Source organism: Echinops telfairi, unplaced genomic scaffold, assembly GCF_000313985.2.
Source record: "Echinops telfairi isolate 266 unplaced genomic scaffold, ASM31398v2 ScPeMD7_7412;HRSCAF=8450, whole genome shotgun sequence".
NCBI classification, from domain to species: domain Eukaryota; kingdom Metazoa; phylum Chordata; class Mammalia; order Afrosoricida; family Tenrecidae; genus Echinops; species Echinops telfairi.
The window spans coordinates 17,490,391-17,513,722 of record NW_022111312.1 but is presented as its reverse complement, the minus strand read 5'-3'; the positions used below and the strand labels follow the sequence as shown (position 1 = coordinate 17,513,722).

At 55.8% G+C, this 23,332-nt stretch overlaps 2 protein-coding genes across 2 annotated transcripts in view; both read right to left on the bottom strand.

Moving 5' to 3' along the window:
• Positions 1–23,332, bottom strand: part of PIWIL1 (piwi like RNA-mediated gene silencing 1) — a 235,586-nt gene that overhangs the window by 141,078 nt on the left and 71,176 nt on the right. The gene's annotated exons all lie outside the window — the stretch shown is intronic.
• On the bottom strand, positions 20,470–23,325 carry FZD10 (frizzled class receptor 10). The gene has a single exon (XM_004709620.2). It carries the CDS (start codon positions 23,259–23,261, stop codon positions 21,636–21,638), a length of 1,626 nt encoding a protein of 541 aa, XP_004709677.1. The 5' UTR covers positions 23,262–23,325; the 3' UTR covers positions 20,470–21,635.

Sequence of the window (23,332 nt, the reverse complement as noted above, 5' to 3'; positions counted from 1 at the left end):
TCACCATCATCCTCTGCACCATCTTCACCATCATCCTCTGTACCATCTTCACCACCCTCATCATCATCATGAACCATCTTCACCATCATCCTCTGCACCATCCTCACCACCATTGTGTTGTTTGAGCCCATTTTTATGGCTTCTGTTTCACCCCATCTCTGTCCTCTAATTTGGAACCGACTGCTGACAGTGGGTTTGGCTTGGTTTGTTGTAAGGTCTTCATATCGTTTCCACTGTCTCCACTAGGTGGACAGACACACGGATGCCTTGGCTTGAGTAGACTGGCCTTGGATGGCTAAGGAGGAGATAGGACACAGTGTCTTGATCGCCATTTCACAGAGGGTCAGGAGAACCCTTGCGACCAGGCGTGAGTTTCTTTGAGCCTAGGTTTCCTCTCACCTCATGGCTGATCCTGCGTTTCCCTGGTGTGAGAGGAGGAGCACTCTGTCCTCCTCTGTGGGCCCCACTCGTGCATAGTCCTGTAGCCAGTGATTAAGGCGCTGGGCTGCAAGCCAAGTGGTTGGTGATTGCAAAGGGGAGAAAGATGCGACAGCTGGCGTCCATACGGCTTCCATCTAGGAAGCTGGATGGGGCAGTCCTGCTCTCTCCTGCGTCACTGTGGGTTGGAGTCTGGAAGGCAGTGGGTTTTATTTAGTTATTCTTTATGTAGAAGTCCGGTGGGGAGGTGGGGAGCGGCTGCAGTGATTGAGCATATGGCTCCTACAGAAAGGTTGGGGGTTCAAACCCCCCCACCCATTCCCATTCTGGTGGAGAAATATGTGCCAGGCTCCTTACATAAAGCAGAAAACCAAGCTGCCCGTGAGTTTCTCAGACCCTGCCTCTTCACGGGCCTGGAAAGCCCTGTCTTTCTCACGAGGAGCGGACGGTGGTTTCGAATGCTGACCTTGCAGATCGCAGACTCTGGAGTAAATTCCGACTCAGTGACCCTGTTGGACAAAGGAGAACTGCTCCAGGGAGCGCTTCCCAGACCCTCATCTTTAAGGGGCCCTGGGTGTGAAATGGGCTATGCAATGGTCTAACCACCAGGTCAGCGGTTCAAGCCCACCCACTGCTCTGAGGGAGAAAAAGAAGGCTTGCGACTCCAGTAGAGATTTATAGCTTTGGAGACCCACCAGGGTCTTTCCACTCCTTGCTATCGGCTCCGTCTGGGTGGCAATTGACTCCATGACAGTGAGTTTTGTTGTTGTTTAAATCTTTACTGTAGTGGACCTCCTCAGTCTCCTCCTGGGAGTTGGCTGGTAAACAACTGGCTAACACTCTCAGCTGCTGTCAGAAAGCCTGGGCTTTCAAATGCACCCAGAGACATCTCAGAAGAAAGGCCTGGGTCAGGGTGGGGGGCGGAGGGAGGTGCTGAGATTGAGGGACTGGGGGGTCTCTTCTCTGAGCAGTGAGAAGGGTCTGCATCGATTGTGCTGAGGGTACCAGAGGCCACTGGGGTGTCCATGCTGAATGGGGAAGGGCCACAGTACATGGACTGCATCCCAGTAAGAGGAGCCCTAGTGGCACGGTGGGTTGCATGCTGGGCTGCTAGCTGAAGGGCAGCAGTTCAAATCCACCAATGTGCTCCAGTTCAAATCCACCAATGTGCTCCATCAGAGAACGACGAGGCATTCTACTCCCATAGAGAGCCACGGTCTCAGAAACCAGAGGGGGCAGTTCTGCCCTGTCTTGGAAGGCAGCCCTGAGTCAATATCGAGCGGGTAGAAGTGAGTTTGGAACTTTTTTGGAACATGGAGTGGGGGAGGAGGCAGGTGTGTGTGTGGGGGGGGAGGGGGGGACGGCAAAGAGATAACCACCGGAATTCAGGTAGGTTACCCCTCTGTCTCCCAGGGAGGAGGACCCTCAGAGGGACCAGGCAGTGGCCCTCTGTGACCCTCTGAGCCTGAGAGGAAGGAGCTGTGTCTTCTTGATCACATGCTCGGGCACACACCTGGACAGGGGTGGATGCCTGTGGACACCTGTGGCAAGCGAGAACCAGAGGACACTGTCTCACCTCTGGGCAAAGGCAGGGAGGGCACTGCAGCTTGGTCTCCTCATCGTGGCGGTTCTAATCGATGCTGTCCAGTGCGTGCCGACGCATACCCACTCCACGCACAACAGAATGAGGCACTGCCTGGTCCTGGCCGCCCGTACAATTGTTCCTATGTTTGAGCCCATCGCTGCAGACACTGTCAACCCATCTTACAGAAGGTCTGACTCCTTGTTCACCGCCCCTCCACTGTTACCAAGCATGACGCCCTTCTCCAGACCTGGCCTCTCCCGACAATCTGCCCGAGGCACGTGAGATGAAGCCCCATCATCCTTGCCTCTAGGAGCGCTCTGGCCATACTTGTCCCCAGACAGATTTGTTTGTTCTTCTAGCAGTCCACGGCGCTTTCAATAGTTATCGCCAGCACCACAATTCAAAGGTATTGATTTTTCTTCAATTCTCCTTGTTCAGTGTCCAACTTTCATATGCATACGAGGCCAATGAAAATGCCATGGCTTGGGTCAGGCACACCTTAGTCCTCATAGTAGCCTCCTTGCTTCTCAATGCTTTAAAGAGACCTTGGGCGGTAGCCTGACCCAATGCAATGCGTCATTTGATCTCCTGCCTGCGGCGTCCATGAGCATTGACCGTGGGTCCGAGCAAGACAAAGTCCTTGACACCCTCCGTCTTTTCTCCGTTGACCATGATGGCACCCACTGGGTCAGTGGTGAGGGTGTTGGTCTTCTTTACACTGAGTCAGAATCCCTGCCGAAGACTGCAGGCCTTCAACGTCACCAGCAAGAGCCTCCAGTCCCTCACCTGCTTCCAGATCACCATGATCAGGGATCCCTTCTCTCTCTCTCCAACCTACTACCTGTTCTCTCTAGAACTTCATTCCTCAGCTCCTGTGCCCACTGCCTTACTCTGGGTGCTTGGTCTGATTCAGATTAAACACTCGTACCTGCACCCTGATGCCATCCCTGATAACAGTCCTGTAGGAGTGCAAATGGGAGCCCACCCAAGGTGCCTCGGCAGAAAGGCCTAGTGGTCTCCATCACCTAACGCCTACCTGCAAGCCCAGAGGAGCCCTGCTGATGTACATGGGCAGGTGGGGTGTGTGTGTGTGTGTGTGTGTGTGTGTGTGTTAAAGCAGGTTTATAGAAAAACTGCCCAGGAAGTACAAAGAGTTCTCACCTGCCCCTACCCTCACCACCTACGATGTCTCAGATCGACACTTAGTATTCCGGTGCCCTGGTGGTGCAGTAGTTAGAGCAGCCTGCTGCGACCTGAAAGGCAGGTGGTCCCAGCTGACCAGCTGAGCCTCCGGAGAAAAGCCCAGGGATCTGCTCCCTTGTGACAAGTGATGTGGCGGTCTCGGACACCCGCACATCCCAATCAACAGGACGGGAGCGACTTGGTCTGGTTCCTATGTGAGCCGGGGAGCCTGGCTGCGCCCAGGTTAAAATACCCTGCTGCCAATGGAAAGATCAGCAGTTCGAACCCAGTACAGGGGAAGGATACGTCCGTCAGCTTCTGGAAAGATGGCAGGGCTGGGAATGCTACGGGGCATTTCTGGGCTGGGGTGGCTGTGTGTGTGTGTGTGTGTGTGTCCGTGTGTCTGTGTGTGTGTCTCTCTGTGTGTGGTGTGTGTATGTCTCTGAATGTGTGTGTGTGCATTAGAGTGGCACAGCTGTCATGAGGAATGAACCGACACTGATACACTGTTGCATGTTAACTGGAGCCCACTGTGTACAGCAGGACAGGCTCAGGGCCCAGCTGGCAGCACCATGCAGATGTCCTCTCCCTTTACACACACGCACACGCACACGCACACGCACACGCAGACACACACACCCGAGTGAAGGGACACGCAGACTGATTCCCAGGCTCTCATCAGCGTCACTGCACAGGGGTCTAAGAGCCCAAACCTGACCCACTGCCGTGAGTTGTTCTGACTCACAGGGGACCCCATACGAGGGGGGAGAAGTATCCCCGGGGGTCTCCCAGGCTGTCGGTCGACAGGGGCAGACCACCTCCTCTTTCTCCCAAGAACGGTTGGCTTTGGGGCCAGCAGCTGAGTGCTTACGTGCTGTGCCACAGAAATAATAAAATGTCCTAAAACGGCGGTGATGATGGTACAACTCTTCTCACTAGAACAGAACTACTGAATTGTATGATGTGTGGGTCATATGCCGATGAGACCTGAACAGAAAGCAGCAGCCTGCAGGGCTGAGGGCAGGGCTGGCCTCTGGGGCACAGAGCAGGGTGGAGGGTGGGCCTGAGCCTGGAAGGAGTGGTGGGGAGGGGTGATGCTGACTGACGGCGCCCTCCCCAACGTCCACCAGTAGAGCTGGCGATGTGGAGCAGGTGGGCCCTGGGCCCTCGGCCTTCTTAGTATTCCCAGCCTGATGCCCCTGGCCCTCCGGAACTCAGCCCACTAGTCGTCTGTGCCCCACGCCGCCTTCCGGAGTGGCTCTGAGAGCTTGCGCCAGGGAGCAATTCCAGGGGTGGGAGGACTGCCCCTCAAGGTGGGCTGGCAGGTGGATGGGTGGACAGGTCGGTGCTGTTTTCCCGCAGCAGCCAGCGGGCTGACCAGTCTTTCCTGCCTCCTGAGCCGGGCGGGGGTGCTCAGAGAACATTCCAAGAGTCGGGACTATTCCATTCCATGTCTTAAGAAGGCAAGTCCGCCTCTCTGGTTGGGTCGCTGGGGTCTGGTTTCACTCTCGGGCAAGGCCGGTGTACCAGGAGACCATCTGGGCCCTCAACAGTGGCTCTTTACGGTGCCCAGGGGCAGGAACAGGCGGGCGGGGCAAGGAGGCAGTAGGCCAGAGGGCAGGCAGGTGTGAACTTGGGTGAAGGGGCAGATCATGCCCTAAAAGACAGAGAAGGGGCCCAGGCCACGTTGGGGCTGGGATGGGTTGAGCCACGGGGAGGTTGGTGCGTTGCTTACAGGGTTGGGTACAAGCACGATGCTCTGGAATGTACCCCTGGTCCCGTACCCCCCCACCCCTTCATTCACACTAAAAACAAAGGTTTTAAAAGCTAGGTTGGGGGGACTCTGGAAAAGGAGAGTACTGGATGGAGCAAGCTGTCAGAGTCTGCGGGGGCCCCACTTTGTTTTATTCTTAAACTTCCCTGAGTGCTGCCGGGGGGTGGGAGAGGGGAGGCTTACAGAGACGGTGACCAGTGGGTGTGTGCGTTCACACCCGTTTCCGTAAAATCCATTTGGGACAGTGTGGGAACGTCCCCTCTGGATAACCGGGGGGTGTGGCAGAGCGCTTCAAGTTTATTTATTTATTTGTTTACTCATGGTGAATGAAAACCATCACCGGAGAAAGGGATTCGTGTTTATGGTTGTGCAAAGATCGTGATCTATTTCCCTGGTAGTATTGTGTTCACCGAAAAAAATCCCCACATCCCGGCTTTGATATCACCGGGCCTGTGGTTTCTGGCTCTCTGTGGCTGTGCCAGCTGAGGGAGGGTGGGCTTCCTCCAGGCCAGGGGGGGGGGCGGGGCACTCCCTCAGCATAAATCTCCCCAAACAGGTGAAGGGGAGGCAGGTCCCACCGCCTTTAATGAGCTCAGTGCTTCCGGCCCCTCTAATCTAAATAAGAAACAGACGGGGCTCAATGAAAGCCAGGGCCCTTGCTTTGAAATGGCCAGCCGTGAAAACCTACACAGGATGGGGGGCCGAGAGTGTCCAGTGTCCCACCCAGGGTCGGAGCCAGGGAAGAACTGGCCAGCTTGGAAAGGCTGCCGACAGACGCGCCCCTCCCCCCTCCCCCATCCCGTGGGTTGAGAAATAAAGTCAGACGGGACAGGAGCACGCCCACCCTCTCGAAACCATTTTTCAGATGTTTTCTGTGCTGGCTAAACGCCAAAGCGTGTTTTGACATGAACCCCACCCCCCACCCCCCTCTAATTTATAACCTATGTGTATCTGCAAGGAAATTTAATCCTTATGTTTCTAATTCCTTTACACTGAACTCATCCAGCGTGGCCCTGCCAGAGCCGTTTCAAGCTGAGGGCCCCCAAGCCCCCTTTTATGAGATCCTTTAAACCCTGTGCCCTCTGAAACAGGAAGCCAGGGAGAGAGAGAGAGAGAGAGAGAGAGAATATGTGTGTGTGTGTGTGAATCTCAGCTCTGAGACTCCCAGCGACTCCAAAGTGCACCCATTTCCGGGCTGTTCTGCAGCTTAGCCCACAGAGAGGGATCGTGCTTGTGAGGGAAGCTGGAAGGTGCTGGAGAGGCCAGGACAGGATGAGCCCTGCCCACTGTCCAGGACCTGGCAGCCGCCACAGCAGGAAGTCACCTTACAGGAACCTGCAGTTCAGCTCCTTGCCCAGAGACCGCCCCTCAGAAGGGGTGTGGGGTGGACGTCAGAGCTCCGCAGCCCAGGGCCAGAAGCAGGGGCAGAGGGTCTGAGTTAAGGGACAGTTGGGGCGCTTTGGGCAGGATCGAAGGAAGCTGGTGGTGGCTGACACTCTGGGGAGATAAAATGCTGGATTTGGGGACACACGGTTGAAAGGGTGGGTGCTTACGTTGTGCCTGTTTTCAGGGATGTTACCATTCTGACTCACCCAGTGTCGGGGAGCAGATTCGGACACACAGAGGCAACGCCAAGGACAGAGGGGAGCAGCCCTGTGGCTGGGCTTCTGAGGTGCTCATCTCTGTGGGAGCTGGGGCCTGTCTCTCTCTCACAGAGCTACTGCTGGGTTTGAACCTCTCACCACAGGACGGAGAAAGAAAATTGTTCCACCTGCAACCCTGGGAGAGGGAACAAAAGAAGAGGTGCTGGTGGGGGGAGGGGAGAGGAGGCTGCACTCTGGGGGCGGGGTAGGGCATGGTAAAGACCACTGCTCCACCCTCTCCTGGAATCTGGGGGGGGTGTGTGTCTCTGTGGCTGCTTTGTTGGTCAGGACATGGTAGAAGGGGTCCCACACAGGCCAACCTCTTCCAGCACTCCCTCGGGGTGGGAGTGGGGAAAGTTCAATTGCCCTGAGGGTTGCCATGTTGGGGAGCCCCTGAGCCCCATGGGGAGGGTCTACAGCTCACGGAGCCCTTTACGAAGACACACAGACAAAGCCAGAACCATAGAAGGGCCTAGAACAAGGGTTGGCACTCTTCTGAGATGAAAGAACCCATCCTGTCCCTCGTGACGACTTAAAATTATTTGAGAGCCACAATGTCTATGTACAAACAAGTGAAATCACCATGATCTGAATAATATCTTTTAGATACACCTACGGTAGTTTTATTTTCATTGTCCATGGTATTTTAGAGCCATGTGCATGCATTGAGAGCCGCATATGGCTCTCGATCTGGTTTGCCAACCCTAGTCTAGACCAATGAGCACCAAGAGTTTGGTAAGGTGGGTGGTGGGTGTGTGGATGGATGGATGGGTGGGTGGATGGGTGTGTAGATGGATGGATGGGTGTGTGGGTGTGTGGGTGGATGGATGGAGGGAGGGATGGTGGATGTGTGGGTGGGTAGGTGAATAAATAGAGATGCTACAAAGCTAAATATTAAAAAAGATAATCACCTAGTTCAGTCAGGATTCAAAACATGAGTGAAGTTAAAAGAGGAAAAGGATCCTATAGCAGCCCCCCACCCCCACCCCCTCCCTCTGCAGGCATCACCATATCAGCCAGAGACAACCTAGTCATGTCCTTGTGGACTCACCAGGGGTCATGGACAAAGCAGCGGGTTCCTGGAGGAACAACATGGGAGTTCTCAGCTATGGAGCAGTACTAGACAGCAGTCCCCTCCTCCAGCTATCTCAGGAAGGGGGCTGCGGGGCATGGGCCCCCACGGTCCTGCCCAGTCCTCCTCCGCCTTCTCACCCTTCCAGCTCCACTCAAGGCTTTCCTGGGGTCTGCAGATGTTTGGGTCTGTGGCCCCTGATTTAGAACAGGAGCCCTGGTGGTGCAGCGCCTAACATGCCGGCTGCTGGCCGCCAGGGCAGCAGTGTGACCGATGGGCCAGTCTTCAGGAGAACGATGGCTCTCTACTCCCATAGAGATGCATCCTAGGAACACCACCTAGGGTCACTCGATGACTTGGAATCGACTCAACTGTAGTGGGTTTGGTTTGGAATCTAGAATACAGTAGGCAGCTCCCCATTGCATTTTTTATAGCATTATAGTTATCTATCTATTCACCCATCAGCCTATACCTCCATCAATTCATTTATCCACCCACCCAAGCAGCCAGTCAGCCACCCACCACCCACATACCTATCTCATCTCTCTGTACAGCATCTATCTGCATAAGATACAGTGACGTTCCAAGTGGAGGGCATAGGAGAAAGATCAATCATCACAGTGCCAAACATTTACAGAATCATCTTTGCAGTCTGCTTCACCCAGCCAGCCAGGTGGTTCATAGAGCAACAGGAGTGATGGCCAGGGCCTTTAACACCGTGACGGGGCAAGCACACAACCAGGAGAGGGCGCCTTCCGGTCCTCCTGTGTGTCAGCCGGTTTCCTAAAGTGGTGTGGCCACCTCCCCACATGAAGGACCACGCCCCTCATGCTTACCCTCATGACTCCCTCAGAGTCTGTGCTGGGGTGTGCCCGCAGGCAAGAGACGCTGGCCTGACATGCACTCAAACCCTGCCCACTGCAGACTTGATCTGATGGGTGGGATGGCAGGGTTCGTAGCCTGTGAGAGTTCATAGCCTGAGAGCCTAGTTCTCAACACCGGAGCCCCCTCTCAGGTTCATCTGACCTAAAAACAAGAGTGCCATTCTGTTCTAGAATAAAGCCAGGAGCCCTGGTGGCACAGTGGGTTACACACTTGGCTGCTATGCTAACCGTAGGCTCAGTGGTTCGAACCCACCAGCACCTCCTGGGGAGAAAGATGAGGCTTCCTATTCCTGTAAAGAGTTACAGTCTCAGAAACCCACAGTGGCAGTTCTACCCTGTCCTGTAGGGTCACCATGAGTCGGAATCCACTTGATGGCAGTGGGTTCGTGTGGTTTTTATTCAGGGGTCTGTTTTGGTGCGGCACTGTGTGTGAAGCATCTGTGGTAGTTACATCATCTGGTGTCAATTTGAGATGATGATGAGTGAAGGGGTGGAGTCTAGCCTGTCAATCGAGATATAACCAATGAGGCCTCTGTGTGGGCATGGCCTTCTCCTGAGGATTCTGGGAATTCCTGTATTTCCTCCTTGGAGGAGGGAGACACTTCTCTCTCTGATCACTCCCTTGGAGACTCTCTACTGACAAGGCTGACTCCCTGCAAGACATCCCTGAGGAGAAGCCACATGGACCTACCCTGATGCAGCCAGAACCCTGGACCTGGGAAAGCCACATAGAGACCCCTGCCAGCGCTGAGATGCTTCCACTGCCACTGGATCCACAAGACCTCCAACCCACTGGCCTGTGATCTTCCTGCATTTGGCATCATTGCATGTATTTCATGAGTGTGAAGAGGACTTTAGAAATTGGTGTCTGACCTACGGGCTAATATCAGACTTGGGGACTTGATCTGGACTGGGCTGTTTTCTCAATATTCAACTGCTCTTGTAGATAAACCTCTTTCTTATACACATATGCGCGTTTATGAATTTTCTCTCGAGGCTGCTCAGACTGACACCGCATCGGCTGCTAACTGAAAGGGCGGTGGTTGCCAGGCAGCCTGCTTCCACAGACGGACAGCCGTGGAAGCCCTGGGGGCCGGCTCTGCTCGTTCCCATTGGGTCTCTGCACAGAGTCAGAAGTGACCCCGAGGTGGGGGATTTCATAGATGCAAGCCCCCCTGTGGGGTGAATGGTGTGCACCCACCAGCTCCCCTCAAGGCTGGCAGCCTGAACCCAGTGGGCGGCGAGGAAGAAGGACCTGGTGCGGGGCCTTCCCATGGGCTCTGCCACAGAGCACCCCAGGGCTCACAGGTTTGCGCGGTAACCCATGGGGTCACCGTGAGCTGTTCTTTGCAGCACACACTGGAGTTGGTGCTGGTGCTGTTGGTGCTAGGTGCTGGGTGCCCACTCACAAGGACCACAGTGCCACAGCAGGGACCCTGCCCAGTCCGGCGCCACCTCATCCTCACCACCAGGTTTGAGCCGGCGATTGCAGCCACGGTGTCAGCCCATCTGGTGGAGGGCGAAGTTGTGGGGGCCACACATCTGGGGATCCAGGAAGACCCAGGGCAGACATAGTCCTAGCGGCAGATACGTTCGTGGATGCTTCCCAAAGCTCATGGGAAAACAGGATAACAAGATGACAGGCTTTTCCAGGAACTTGTAGAAGCCCCTGGTAGAAGGGGATTTCGTGGTAACAACCGCATGGGTTTGTTTGGGGCAAATGCAGGGAGCCGTGGTAAGCAGTCGCTGTGGCATGGTGGTGACACGTTGGGCTGTTTACCCCAAGGTCAGCCGTTCAAACCCCCAGCCAGAGACAAGTGAGGGTCTCTACTCGGGTAACAGTTCACAGGCCTGCAAACCTGCAGGGGCAGCTCTCCTCTGTCCTACAGGGTCACTGTAAGCCCGGTCAACCCCAGTGCAGGGAGTTGGAGCCTTTTTTAAGGCACCCTGTTGGCGCTGTCTGGTAAGCGCTGGGCTGCTGACAGGTCAATGGTTCTAACCCACCAGCTGTTCCTCAGTACAGAGATGAGGTCTGCTGCTTACACAAAGATTGGCGCTCTCACAGAGACAAAGGAAGCCCCAAATCCATTTTGAAGGGTCCCCACATGCCTCAAGTCTCTAGCGAATCCCCTCTGACCATAGTCCGGGGATGTGAACAGCCTTGCTACCAGACAGAGCGCCTTGCAAAATTGATTATGGCTGATAACACCTTATCATCTCCCTTTTGACCCATGTTAAAGTCGCTTCAGATTTTAGTATTTTCTGCTTCCCCACTGATTGAGAATTTCCTATGCTTTGTCTAGTCACTGTTGTGGATTTCTGTTTACCTCCTGTTTGTGTCTGGTATGATTTTCTGTCTATGAAACCCAGGACAGGTGGATCTATAGAGACACTTAAACTGGATTGATAATTGGGGGCATGGCAGGGGAGGCTGGGGGTGGGGGGAAATGGGGCGCTAATGACGATGAGTATGGGAAGAAAATGTTCTAAAACGGATTGTGGTGCTGACTGGACAACTCTTCTTCATATGAGTGAATGATTAAATAGTGTGATATGTAAAGTAGATGCCAATAAAACTATTAAATAAATAAAAAGATTCACAGCCTTGGAAACCCACAGGGGCAGTTCCACCCTGTCCTGCCAGGCCACGAGGCAGCACGGGATGGCAGTGGGTTTGGATTTTGGGAAGGAACCCTGGTGTTGCTTCCAGGTGGGCACAGACTGTTGACCAGACATCAGGGGCCTGAGCCTGTCAGCCACCTCAGGGGGAAAAGCTGAGTCTGTCCGGAGGCTCTGCCTCGGGACCCCGGGACCCTGGGGAGTGTTCCCAGGAATCAGAGCAGCCTGGAGGGCAGTGGGCTGGATGAATTCGGAGTGGTGAGGGAGGAGGTCACAGAGAACTCACTATAGTCAGGCAGATTTCAACACAGGAAGGCATGTCTAAGGAGTTCACTGGAAAAAGGAAATCAAAGTGCAGATTGCTCTTAGGCTCAAGGAGAAACAGCCCCGAGTGGGGAGGGCACAGACGTGGGTGCCGGGCTGGGTTCACAGAGCGGGTTGGTGGTGGGCTGGTTCTGCTCCTCGAAGTAGCCTCCCCTGGCAGGATCTAGGGAGTGCCCCCCCTGCCCCCGCCCTCAGGTGATTGTTAAGCACTTTCAGGCTTGGGAGGCTGTGGGCTGGTGACTTGATCAGATCTGCTTTGCGATGAGTCACAGACACCCCACCTTCTGATTCTCAGGGAACAGACAGGTAATTACCTTGCAGAACAAGAAGCCTGGAGGTGCAGCGAGGTGCTTAATGAAGTCATTAGGAGGCCCGCTCTCCCACCACCCGCCCAGGTTGGCCAGGATGGCGGGCCCGCCTAGGCCCTCAAGGTCACACAAGGGCTGCCGCAGCTCCACATGTGACTCCCACACCCCGAAAGGGCAGGTTCCCTGACATCACCTGCGTTTTTTCAGGAAGCAGGATCACCCCTCGAGCCGCCTCCTCCCTCAGCAGGTGCATCCTGGCCCTCTGTCCCAAGAGGGAGCTCACCAGATGGGTGTGCATGCTCCCACACAGGCAGTGGGGCTGTCCAGCTTGGTGGGCGAGTGGGGGGCGTCTCCGAGTCAGAATCTACACCCACCACGGGGAGAGCCCCCCCTAGGGAGCGCCACCACTGCGTGCGTGGCATGGCGGGCCACTAACCCAAAGGCTGTTCAGTCCCACCCACCCAGGGAACCCATGAAGAAAGGCCTGGCTGTGTGCCTGCGTTCATCAAGATTTCAGCCCCGAACCCCCTGGGAGCATAGTGCCCCTCCAAAACCCCTCCACCAAAGGGGTTTGCTGGGGAGGGAGAAAAAAGAACAACTACAGAACAAGCCTACTGATGTCAGCTGCCGGGGGCAGCAACAAGGTGTCTACCACTGGGATGGGTTCTAAGATGCTCTGGCGGCACAGAGGGCTATGCGGTGGAGCAGCTAAGCCCTAGGTTGGTGGGTTCAAACCCACAGTCGCTCTGTGGGAGAAAGATGAGGCAGTCTGCTCTCAGAGGGGCACACAGCCTTCCTGTCGGGGTTTGTGTGAGGGGGGCTTGTGCCCTGCCCTAGAGGTGGGGTCAGCCGGATGGCAGCAGGTTAAGCAGCTTGCATTTCACCCCCACCCCTGTCTGCCCTCTGGGCTGGGCCCAGGTGGCTTGGAGAGGAGTTCAGAGACACAGCTTCAGGGGAGAGCCTGGACGGGAAGCACTTTGCAGGTGGATGCACCTCGGGACTCAAAGCCCGGAAAAGCCAGTCTTTCACGAGGAGGAGGGCAGTGAGGCCGCTGGTGGGAAGGGGCGGGAGGTGCAGGCAGGTGCTGTGTGCCCCCCGGGGAGGAGAGTCTCATTGCTGAGCTGAGGCACCCTGATCAAAGGCTCACTCCCACCTCCAGCGCCTGCCACCCAGCTCCCCAAGCGGCCCTGATTCATCATCTGTCAGGGGCTGAAGACTTTGTAGTCTGCCCCAAATACTTAAGGGCCTGGCTAGGGCATGTTCTTCGCGTTTGCTGCTGCTCGGTGTGCATGTGTTTTAAGTGCAAATATTCCCTAAAATGTCTCAAAAGTCCCCCTTTGAGGACATCTGTTGCCAAGACCACCCGCCATCCAAGACCACCTGAGAGCATGCTGCACAGCCCTTCGGGCCTAAGTGCTGGCTCACAGCGACCCCCGGTAAGACGCTGGGGCCTTCGAGGCCCTGCCCGGCCTGCAGGTGCTCCCACTGCTGCTGTATGGGAGCCTGCGGTTGCAACTGCTATGTCACCCCATCTGGGGTCTTCCTCTCACTCTCCCTGACCTGCTGCACCGAGCCCATCAGTTCAGAGCCCCTGCAAGCCAGGGGTCTCCAGCCTTCGGTGGGAAGGAGCTGAAGGTTGCGGTGGTGGCCCTGAACCTTTTCACATCGACAGAAGCCCACCCCAGGCTAGACGCCTGGCACCACACAGAAGAGAGGGAGTCGGGGTTTGTATTAACCCTGGACGCACGCCGATTGTTCCGTGGGCGACCTGTGGGCCTCACAACCCTGGCTCCTGGTGAGGTGGAGGCTGGGCTGGGGCTATTCTCAGCAGGTTGTGTTTCAGGCTGGCTCCTCCTCATCTCCAGCTTGGCTGTCCCCTCACCCTTCACACCCCACTCTGCCTACACGGTCGGCCTGGGGGTCCCCAAGATCCTGGGGAGTCGCTCGGACATGAGGGCATCCAGACAGGAAGCTGGAAACTCCTGGCCCCCTTGGGGGCCACTGAGGGGCTGCCCAGCAATACTGAAAGCATCACTGGGCATTCTCCAGGACCTGAACTGGGTGCCGGGAAAAGGTTTCCATAAGGAAACAAACACCCCCATAAAGCAACACTCGGTTCTCTTTAAGGCTCGACTCACTCATGAGCTTGCCAGGCTTCACGGTCTTGGGCAGAGTTGACAGTAAAAACCCACTGCCCTCTGGCCGCTTCTGAATCACAGAAACCCTGCAGAAGGCTGCCCCAGAGGGCTTCCTCGGCTGCACACCTCCCTGGAAGCCCATTGCCAGGTCTTTCCCCCTGGGAGCAGCTCTAGGTTCCAACCACAGACCTTTGGGGTTAGCAGCTGAGCCCTTGAGTTCTGTGCTGGCTTGGCAACAAACGCCCTTTCTAACACAGATTGGGGACCTCACAAAGTGCGGACAAACGGAACGGTGGCAGACATAGTTCTGCCTCTGTGAATGAGTGTGATGGAAAGGTTCGCCCTAGAACTGAACGCCCTCGTTCACCGAAAGAGTGTCCAGTCACTGAGCATTTAATCTGTACAAGTCAACAATCCATGTCCTGAGGCCTGGAAACCCGGCCTATACACGTATAATTTCCCTCTCTCAGCCGGGGTTTAAATTCTGTACCACTGGCTAAATTAATGGCACTCCCAATAGAATTACCTTATGCCCCAGGGGGATGATTGATGATGTTCTCTATCATAAAATGATGATGCCTCTAAATGGAACCAGAGACATATAAAGACCACAGATACATGAATGGATTTGGGCTCGAACTTAACTCTATCCCCAATCTAAGAACAACCAGTTCTTAAGGCACGGCCCTGCTTGCTGCTCGCCCTCATGAAGGGATCGCTGACGATATGGGTGCAACAGCAAAATGTGGTGAAGAAACTAGATGGTGCCTGGCCCTAGCTATCAGAAAGAATAGCCCTGGGGTCTTAAAGGCTTGTCTTCAAATAAGCAGCCATCTAAGCAAGACACAAACTAAGTCTACATGGAAGAAGCACACCAGTTTGTGTGATCCAAGGGCTGTAAATAATAATGAGGGAGGGAACGGTGTTCTAACAAATTCTGAGCCCCCAGTTTGCAGAAGGTGATGGATGACAGTGGAAGCCCAACTTCCATTTGTAGAGGTCACGCCTGGACTGAGCCTCCAGTGATCCCCTTTGACCACGGGGAGGGGTGCGCGCAGCCTTGTTATCAGACTGAAAGCATCGTAAAGTCAGTGCTGGCAGATGCGGTTAGGATGAAATGGGACACCTTATTGTTTCATCTTCCTTTTGAGCCATTCTAAAGTTGTGCCAGTTTTTCTTATTTTCTGCTTCTGCCTCGATCAGGGTTTTTCTGTTTTGATTCGTTCCTGTTGGTGACTGTCTGATTTTCTGTATAGGAAGTCCAGGAGAGGCAGATCTATAGAGACATTGACTGGACTAATACCTGTCTAGGGCACAGCAGGGGAGGCTGACGGTGTGGGGGAGGATCTAACGACAGCGTGCAAGAAGAACGTATTTTAACACTGACTGTGGTGATGACTGCACAAGCCTTCTTATTATGATGGGAATTAAATTGAATGGTGTGTGAATTATAGGAAATGAAATAATTTTTAAACTGTTTTTTAAAAGGTGATGCCATTGTCCCCTGAACTGTTTGAAGCCTCTGCAAATAACCAGACCAAACAGAAGACCCTCTTCCACGGAGGCGACCCTGTGGGACAAAGCGGAGCTGCCCCCAGAGGCCTTTCTCCCACCAAGAGGTTGGTGGGGCCCAAGCACTGGCCTTGCGGTTAGCCGTGGCGAGCTCTAATCGCTGTGCGGCCGCGGCTCCGTGAACACAGCCATCGCTCAGATGTATGGAGAGCTTGCTGTGTGCCACAGACAAGGATTTGCACATGGTATTTTACTCAACCTCATAACCTATTTCATAGCACTGCCTGGAGGAATAAATGAGTTTAAAAAATCTCTTTATTTAAAAAGCAACAACCTCCAAAATAATAATAATAATACTAAGTTGCTGTGGACTTGATTCCACCTTCTGGTGGTGACTGTGCACGTGACAGAGAACGGCTCCTGGGGTTTTCGAGTGGGACTTTTGGGGAGCAGACCTCTAGGCTGCAGAATGATGATGGGGTCTGTCACCAGGAAGACTTTCAGCCTGGGAAGCCTTCTGGGGGCAGCCCTACTCTGTCCTCCAGGGTCGCTGTGAATGGTGGGCTTGGGGTCTGGTTCTAATCTTCTCAGGGGCAGATCGAAGGGTCTTGTCTCCTGTGGACGGGTGCTGGGTTAGAACTGCCAACCTTTGAGTGGGCAGCAGAGAACTAAACTGCTGAGGTGCCAGTGCAGCATGAAAGAAAATCAGCCTGAGGAGCCGATCTCAGCACTGCTCTGGGGGTCTAAGGGTTAAGGGAAAGGCCTAGGCTGACAGTTGAAGCCTGGGGATGGGGATGGGGGAATGAGAAGGAGACCCATCCCCCCTCCTGTCTACTCCCCTCTTCGCTCACCTCCCCTGCCTGGCTGGATCACTTATGTCTGATTTTGAATGAGGCATTTGCACACCATCCTTCAATGCCCCTGCTGCCAGGTTATGCTAAGGGGCCTAGCCTCCTGCCCCGGGCCTCTCCTGGTCCCCACCCCACCCCGCCCCCTGCACCTGTGGTCCAGTCCCACACAAGTTCCCAGACTGACCCTCTCTGCCTGGCCGTCTGTTTCATGTCACCTGTTCACCTCACCCCTGCAGCCCTCCACCACATATAGCCCTCTCTTCTCTTGTTCCTTGGTTCATCTCACTGCACACTCTAGTTGGAAACCTGGGGTGACCCCTGGCCCCCCTCCCTTGTTCCTACTCATAGAACCAGGCTGGCTCCTACTGGCCCTGCCCTCCTGATCCCCCGCTATGTCCACTGCACCACTGGCCAGACTGACGGCAGCCAAGCCACCTCTCGATCCTGCTCAGACCAAGTGGTACCCGTGGTCCTGAGCTCTTTCTCCTGGAGCGAAGGCGTGATGACCTTGGGGAGGAAATGACGTGACCCTCATAAAGCCCTTAGCATCGAGGAAGAATGGCCTGGAGATCTGCTATTATGAACACAGAGGACAAAACCCCTGGGGAGCACAGGACAAAACCTCTGTATGTGTGGAGCCCCCGGGAGCTGGAATCACCCCAAACCCCTCAGAGGCCACACAGGTAGGAGACCTGCTGGTCACCTGTAGGACCCTGGTCAAGTCCCTTATCAGACTCATCTGTCCTATGGGGTTTGTTGGAAGGCCCAGTGGACAGTGGCAGCAGGAGCACCTGCCAAAGGACATTGACTCTACTGTGGGGCTGCCAGGAGAAACAAGGGATCCGGCCTCAGAGCCAAGATGCCCAGAACGCTCCTTAGAAGCGAAGGCAGCCAAGGCTTCAGTGCCATTACTCTGGGCTAGTCCTCAGCAAGGACCAGTTGCTGGAGAAGGCCGTCAGGTCGGGTGCAGGGCGGGTCGGGATGGAAACACGGCCACGGGGGGCGACGCAGACGCGCCCATGGCTGTGAGGATGGCGTGGGGCCGGGCAGCGTTCCTTTCCTCCTGCTGTCCTGGCTGGTTACATAGAGTACACTCGTGTCACATGGTGCTCACACGCCAGCCTCCTATGCGTGGTGCGTGTTTTTAGCCTGTGTGTTTACTTCCGTGACATACATGGAAACGCTGTATGTGCTGTTGCTATGAGCCAGACCCCAGTCTATCGTTCCTAAAGACAACTGTGAGCCTGCTTGCTAATCCCACAGCTGCTCACCAGACAGGCCTTACCCACAGACCCTGGGCAGTTGACCTGACCTCTCTGTCCCCTGGGAGGGGCTGATGAGACTCTCCAGTGGTGGCAGCGCTACTCTGTGCAGCCCTGAGGCTCAGAGGCACCCGGGTGGCACTGGCCAGGTGTGAACTCAGTCCTCACACCGTATTCTCTGTGCACTTCTCCCAAGACTGATGACAGGGGTGCCTCCTGTGTGTCACCCACAGTCCCGCTCTGGTGTGCATGGGGTCTGAAATGGCCAGGTGGCCAATCACATGAGGACAGAGGTCTGTGGGCATGGATGCCAAGAGGTCTCTATTATTTCTAGGGAATCAGCGATTCCCCTGGAGGCCCTGCGTGGAGCCAAGGGGTCCCGGGAGCAGCCGCAGGTGCCAACAGCCAACTCTCCAGCTTCCACTCATGTATGTATGAGCGAGGGATCAGGCCAGCTCAGACAGATAGACAGACAGAGATACCTTATCAGCTCCCAACTGCCCACCCACGTGACCCCGCCTGGGACACTTGTCCCCGGGGTCACTGAGGGTCTGGTGGGAGCTCAGTCAGGATTCCATCAACAACATTAACACCACCACCAGAGGCTTCAGTGCCCAGTGTGGGACGTGCTTCTCTGTGGCCACAGTTCTCGGCCCAGCCATGGGAGTGGTGGCTGCATACACTGATGAATGGGGATCGCTGCAGGGACCTTCCGGGTCCTGTCAGAGGCATGTTCCAATGAACACACGCACGCACGCACACATACACACATATGTGCACACGCACACACACCTGGCCTTCCTTAGAGTGGGGGGAGGGGAGAGAGGCTGCTCTTTAGCTTGTAGTGAGGACGATTCTGGATTTGATGCCAAGCACCTAGGCAGACCTCGTTCCTCACCTTCATCTCTGCACCATGGATACCCACGCCCGTGGGACCCACTCCCATCTGGCTTTCACCCCACGGCTGCCTTTGACCAGCCGGGGGTGTGATCAGGTGGGTGGCCCGAGGCCACGCAGGCTGAACTCCTGAAAATCATCACTGAGAACAGGCCGGCCCTGCCACCGCCTCCGTGCCTTTGCCTAAATCGAACCCACAGCGGGTCCACCCCAACCAAGGCTGAGCCAAGGACAGAGAGCTGCCCCCTCGGGTGTCAGAGGCCGGAAGTTCATAAGGAAGCCGACTGCCACTTCGCTCCCGGAACCGGGCGCTTTACTGTTGCCCCACCAGGGCATCCTCATCAAGTGCTGGACACCTGCTCCGGGTTCCTTCTGAGGTGCTTGTTCCGGTCGGAGCAGATGTCACCAAGACCCCGTGGAAGGCAGCAGGGCTCTACAATCTGGTCCTCAGCTCTGAAGCCAAGTTCCATTCAAAGCTGGTGGCCCTGGGCCTGTGGCACCTCATCACAGACACCCAGCTTGCCGACTGCTCTACGTGATGGCAGTTCAAATCCCAGTGGTATGATGAAAGAAAGGCCTGGCGAACTGCTTCCATAAAGATTAAACAACAACCACTGCCAAACCCATTGCCATCCAGGCGATGCCAACCCTTAGGACAGGGCAGGGCCACCCATGGGCTTCGAGACTGTCACCTTTATGCAAGGTTACAGACTGCCTCATTCGGTTGGGGGCTCCAACCCTTCACCTTCCGCTGAGCACTTCATCACTGAGTCACCAGGGTTTCTTTGTAAGGATGGGGATCAGGAGAACCCTGCTCAGCAGCTTCACTCTGAAACTAACACAAGGGTCATCACGAGTCAGTCAGCTATACCTCAGTGCTTGTTTCCCTCGGTGGCACAGCTCGTTCAGCACCGGGCTGCTAATTGCAAGATCAGCAGTTTGGAACTGGAGGACAAGGCCTTCCCTTCCCATAAAGATGCATAGCCATGGAAACCCCCAGGGATGGAGAAGGAATTTGGAGTTGTAAACACTGGTGGTTGGCACAGAGCAGAGGCAGGGAAGGTGGTGACCCATGATTCCCTCAGGGCCGGCGGATACGTTGTGTCTGACTTTCTCCTGAGGACCGATAGACACATTTTATGCTGAGCTCTGTTCACAGTGCAGACAGTCCTGCAGTGGCTACAAGGCTGCCCACCCTGGACCACTGAATGGAAGCCAGTCCAAGTAGACGGGCACCCCAGCACATCTTTCTGAAATTCAACACTGGTTCCACTCTTCAGAGGCTCGGAACACTCATTGCCGCCGAGTCTTGCCTCAGCTTACAGTGCTCTCTGCTCCCAACTGCACTCTGCAGCGTTTCTTTCCAGGGGTTGACTTTGGTGGGTGGGAGCAGGGGCCATGCAGACTTCCAGGCCTTTCTTCCTGGGCACCTCTGGGTGGACTCCACCCTCAGACCTTTCCTTATAACCACCCAGGGACTCACCAAAGACATTAGAGGCAGTTAGTTTGAGGTGGATTCCATGTTGGGCTGCTAATCACAAGGTCAGCAGTTCGAATCCATCAGCCGCTCCAAAGGACAGAGACGTGGCTTTCTACTCCAGGAAAGAGTGACGGTCTCAGAGACCCACAGGGGTAGTTCTACCATGTCCTATAGGGTCGCTATGCATCGGCGTGGACTCGATGGCAGTGAGCTTTTAGAGGCAAGCCTCTGAGCACCACAGCTAGGAGGGGAGAGAGGGGCTCCTTGGAGAGTTCTGTATAGAACCAGGCCTTCATGTGCGGCTCCTACTTGTCTAGTTGACCCATCCCAGGCATGAGGTCCCTGAGCGATCCCTCTCGGTACAGAATCTACCTAGGGGAGAGGAGGAGGAGTGTGTCCCGTCCCCACTGGCTAGGAGAGCCAACAGTGGGACCAAGTGCTCCTTCCTTCTCTCCAGCACCACAGGAAGGGAAGCGCCACAACACACTGGCACTAGCAGCAAAACTAAAGAACATATTTTATTTTTAATAAAATAAGGACGCATGAAAAATAGCATATATGACAGATACCCACGAGGGGGGGGGGCAGCCTTTCCTGAGCCGGCAGACTACACCGGGCAAAGGCTGGAAGCTTAAGTCACTCCTTAACAAGAGCGGGAATAAACCAGCCCCTGGGGGTGCTTTCGAATGATCCTTCTCCTTCTGGCTGCCTCCCCTTCTCTCCACGCTCCCCACACACCAGTCCCAGAGGGCCTGACACTGGCTTGGTTTCCTTTAAAAGTCCCAGAGTGTAGCCCTGACGAGTCCAGAGGGCTGGGCCCCTCTCGGTCCATTGTTTGCAGGCTCCCTGGTTGCCTCTTTCTGTGGCGGCGACTTGTGTCTCCTGTTGCTTTCACGGAGAGAAGGGGGAGGGGCGGCGTATTGCACATCTTTGGATTCGCCAAATGTGTGGTTTGGCGGGATGTTGCTTTTGGGGGGAAGAAAGACCAAGTTTGAAGGCTGGAGCCTGACTTCTCCTTTCTGTCACTTCCAAAGTGTCCCAGTCTCTGGGTGTGCACAGACGTTGCCTTCCCGGTAGCAGCCTTTTCAAATGCTTTTTTTTTTTTGATGGGGGGTGGGGTGGGAGGAGGCGGATGGCTCATTTGCTAAACAGGGCGCAGAGTTCCCGGGGAAACCCAGTGGAGGGCTTTTAACTGCTCTCATTTGTAAATGGACAGGAAATCCCCCTCTGTGCCCAGACCAGTGTTTAGGGAAGGGGTTAAACAGCCAATTTATTAGGAGGGCCCAGTCAACTAGTGGACCACAAATTAGTGACTGCAGAGAGCACTGAAATGGCAAGATATCCTCCACTGGGGGGTTGGGGGGGATGGGGCTGTGGGAAGCAAAACCCAACCCCCTTTAAGTCAATACATTTTACATATATATATAGATATTTCCTTTTCAGTGTATCACAGTATCCTGAATTTCAGGGTACAAACTTTTTATTTTTCTCTCTTACTTTTATTAAAAAAGGGAACTGCCCCCCAAGTAAAACAAAAACAACAAACAAAACCAAAAACACGAAACCAAACGAGCCTGCTACGCTAGGTCGCCCAGACGCCAAGCGGCCACCACAGGCGCCAAGAAAGCAAACTCCCAGAGCCCGCATGCCCTCTGTGTCTGCCTGCTTACACACAGGTGGGCGGCGGCAGCGCTGGCACCTCATATTTGCCATGGTGGGTCTTTGGGGGGTGCTGGGCCTTCCTGTAAATCCCACTGGCGGCGAGGGAGCTGGCGGTCTTGGGGCGGCCCTTGGTGAGCCGGGGCCTGCACACGTTCTGCCAGGACTGCAGCGTCTTGCCGGTCCAGACCCACATGCCGCTGGTGATACCCACCACCAGCAGCATGAAGACCTTCACCATGAAGACCTCCACGGCGGGGATTGAGGCGGCCATCAGGCAGTCCGCGCTCTTGGTCTGGTTGTTGACTCTGCACGCGTGCTGCGTGGCCAGCTCCTTCCAGGAGTCCATGTTGAGGCGTTCATACAGGTAGCAGGCGATGACGCAAGTGGCAGGTACCGTGTAGAGGACGGAGAAGGCGCCAATGCGCACCATGAGCCGCTCCAGTTTGTCCGTGTCCTCCCCGCCTGACTTCATCACCCTTCGGATGTGGAAGAGCGCCACGAAGCCCGACAGGATGAAGGAGGTGCCGATGACCAGGTAGCAGGCCAGCGGGACCAGCACGAAGCCCGTCAGCGCCGAGGTGTCCATGCCGCCCACGTAGCATACGCCAGTCAGCTCGTCGCCCGCCACCCTGCGCATCACCAGGATCAGGATGGTCTTCACGGCGGGCACGGCCCAGGCGGCCAGGTGGAAGTAGCTGCTGTTGGCCTCGATTGCCTCGTGGCCCCACTTCTTGCCGGCCGCCAGGAACCAGGTGAGTGTGAGGATGACCCACCAGAGCGAGCTGGCCATGCCGAAGTAGTACAGCACCAGGAAGACCAGCGTGCACCCGGTGCTCTCCAGGCCCTCCTGTATGACATAGAGCTGCCCGCTGTCCCGGTCGCAGGCGATGCTCTCGGCGCCCGCGAACAGGCGGATGATGTAGCCCACAGAGTAGACGCAGTAGCACATGGAGAGGAAGATGATGGGGCGCTCGGGGTACCTGAAGCGGTGGGGGTCGATGAGGAAGGTGAGCACCGTGAAGGCGCTAGAGAAGAAGCAGAGCACGGACCACACGGCCAGCCAGACCACGGCGAAGCGCTTGTCCCCGCGGCTCCAGTACACATCCACGCCGGGCGTGCAGAGAGGCGCGCACGAAGCGCTCTTCTCCACGTGGTGGAACTTGCCCCGGTTGCCGCAGCCGCCGCGCGCTGGGGCCCCGTCCTTGAGCTGCAGCTCTTGCGAGCCGGGCGGCCGCTGGGGCCGGAAGAGCGGCGGGAAGAGGCCGGAGCCGCGCGTGGGCTCCTCCGAGCCGTTGTTGGGTGCCTCCATGCACAGGTAGTTGGGGTCGTTCTTGTTGGGGAGCTTGAAGCAGTCCAGCGAGTCGGGCCACTTGAAGTTGAACTGTTCCATGATCGGGGAGCACTTGAGCCGGGCCTGCTCGCACATGACCCTGCAGGCGGGGATGGGGGTGGAAACCTGCTCCGTGCACATGGGCGCGTACAGCGAGCACAGGAAGAAGCGCAGGTGCCGGTGGCAGCCGTACTCCACCAGCGGCGCGAACTCGTGCAGCTGGATGGCCGCCTCGCGCTGGTTCTCGTGCCCCATTAGGTTGGGCATGCGGGTCATGTTGTAGCCGATATCCCGGCACATCGGGATCTCGATGGGCTGGCATTGGCCGTCGCCCGGGCGCTCCAGGTCCAAGGAACTGATGGCGGCGCACG

Excerpts from the sequence above, each read along its gene's own strand:
- FZD10 (XM_004709620.2), bottom strand. The coding sequence starts at position 23,261 with ATGTGCCGGGATATCGGCTACAACATGACCCGCATGCCCAACCTAATG.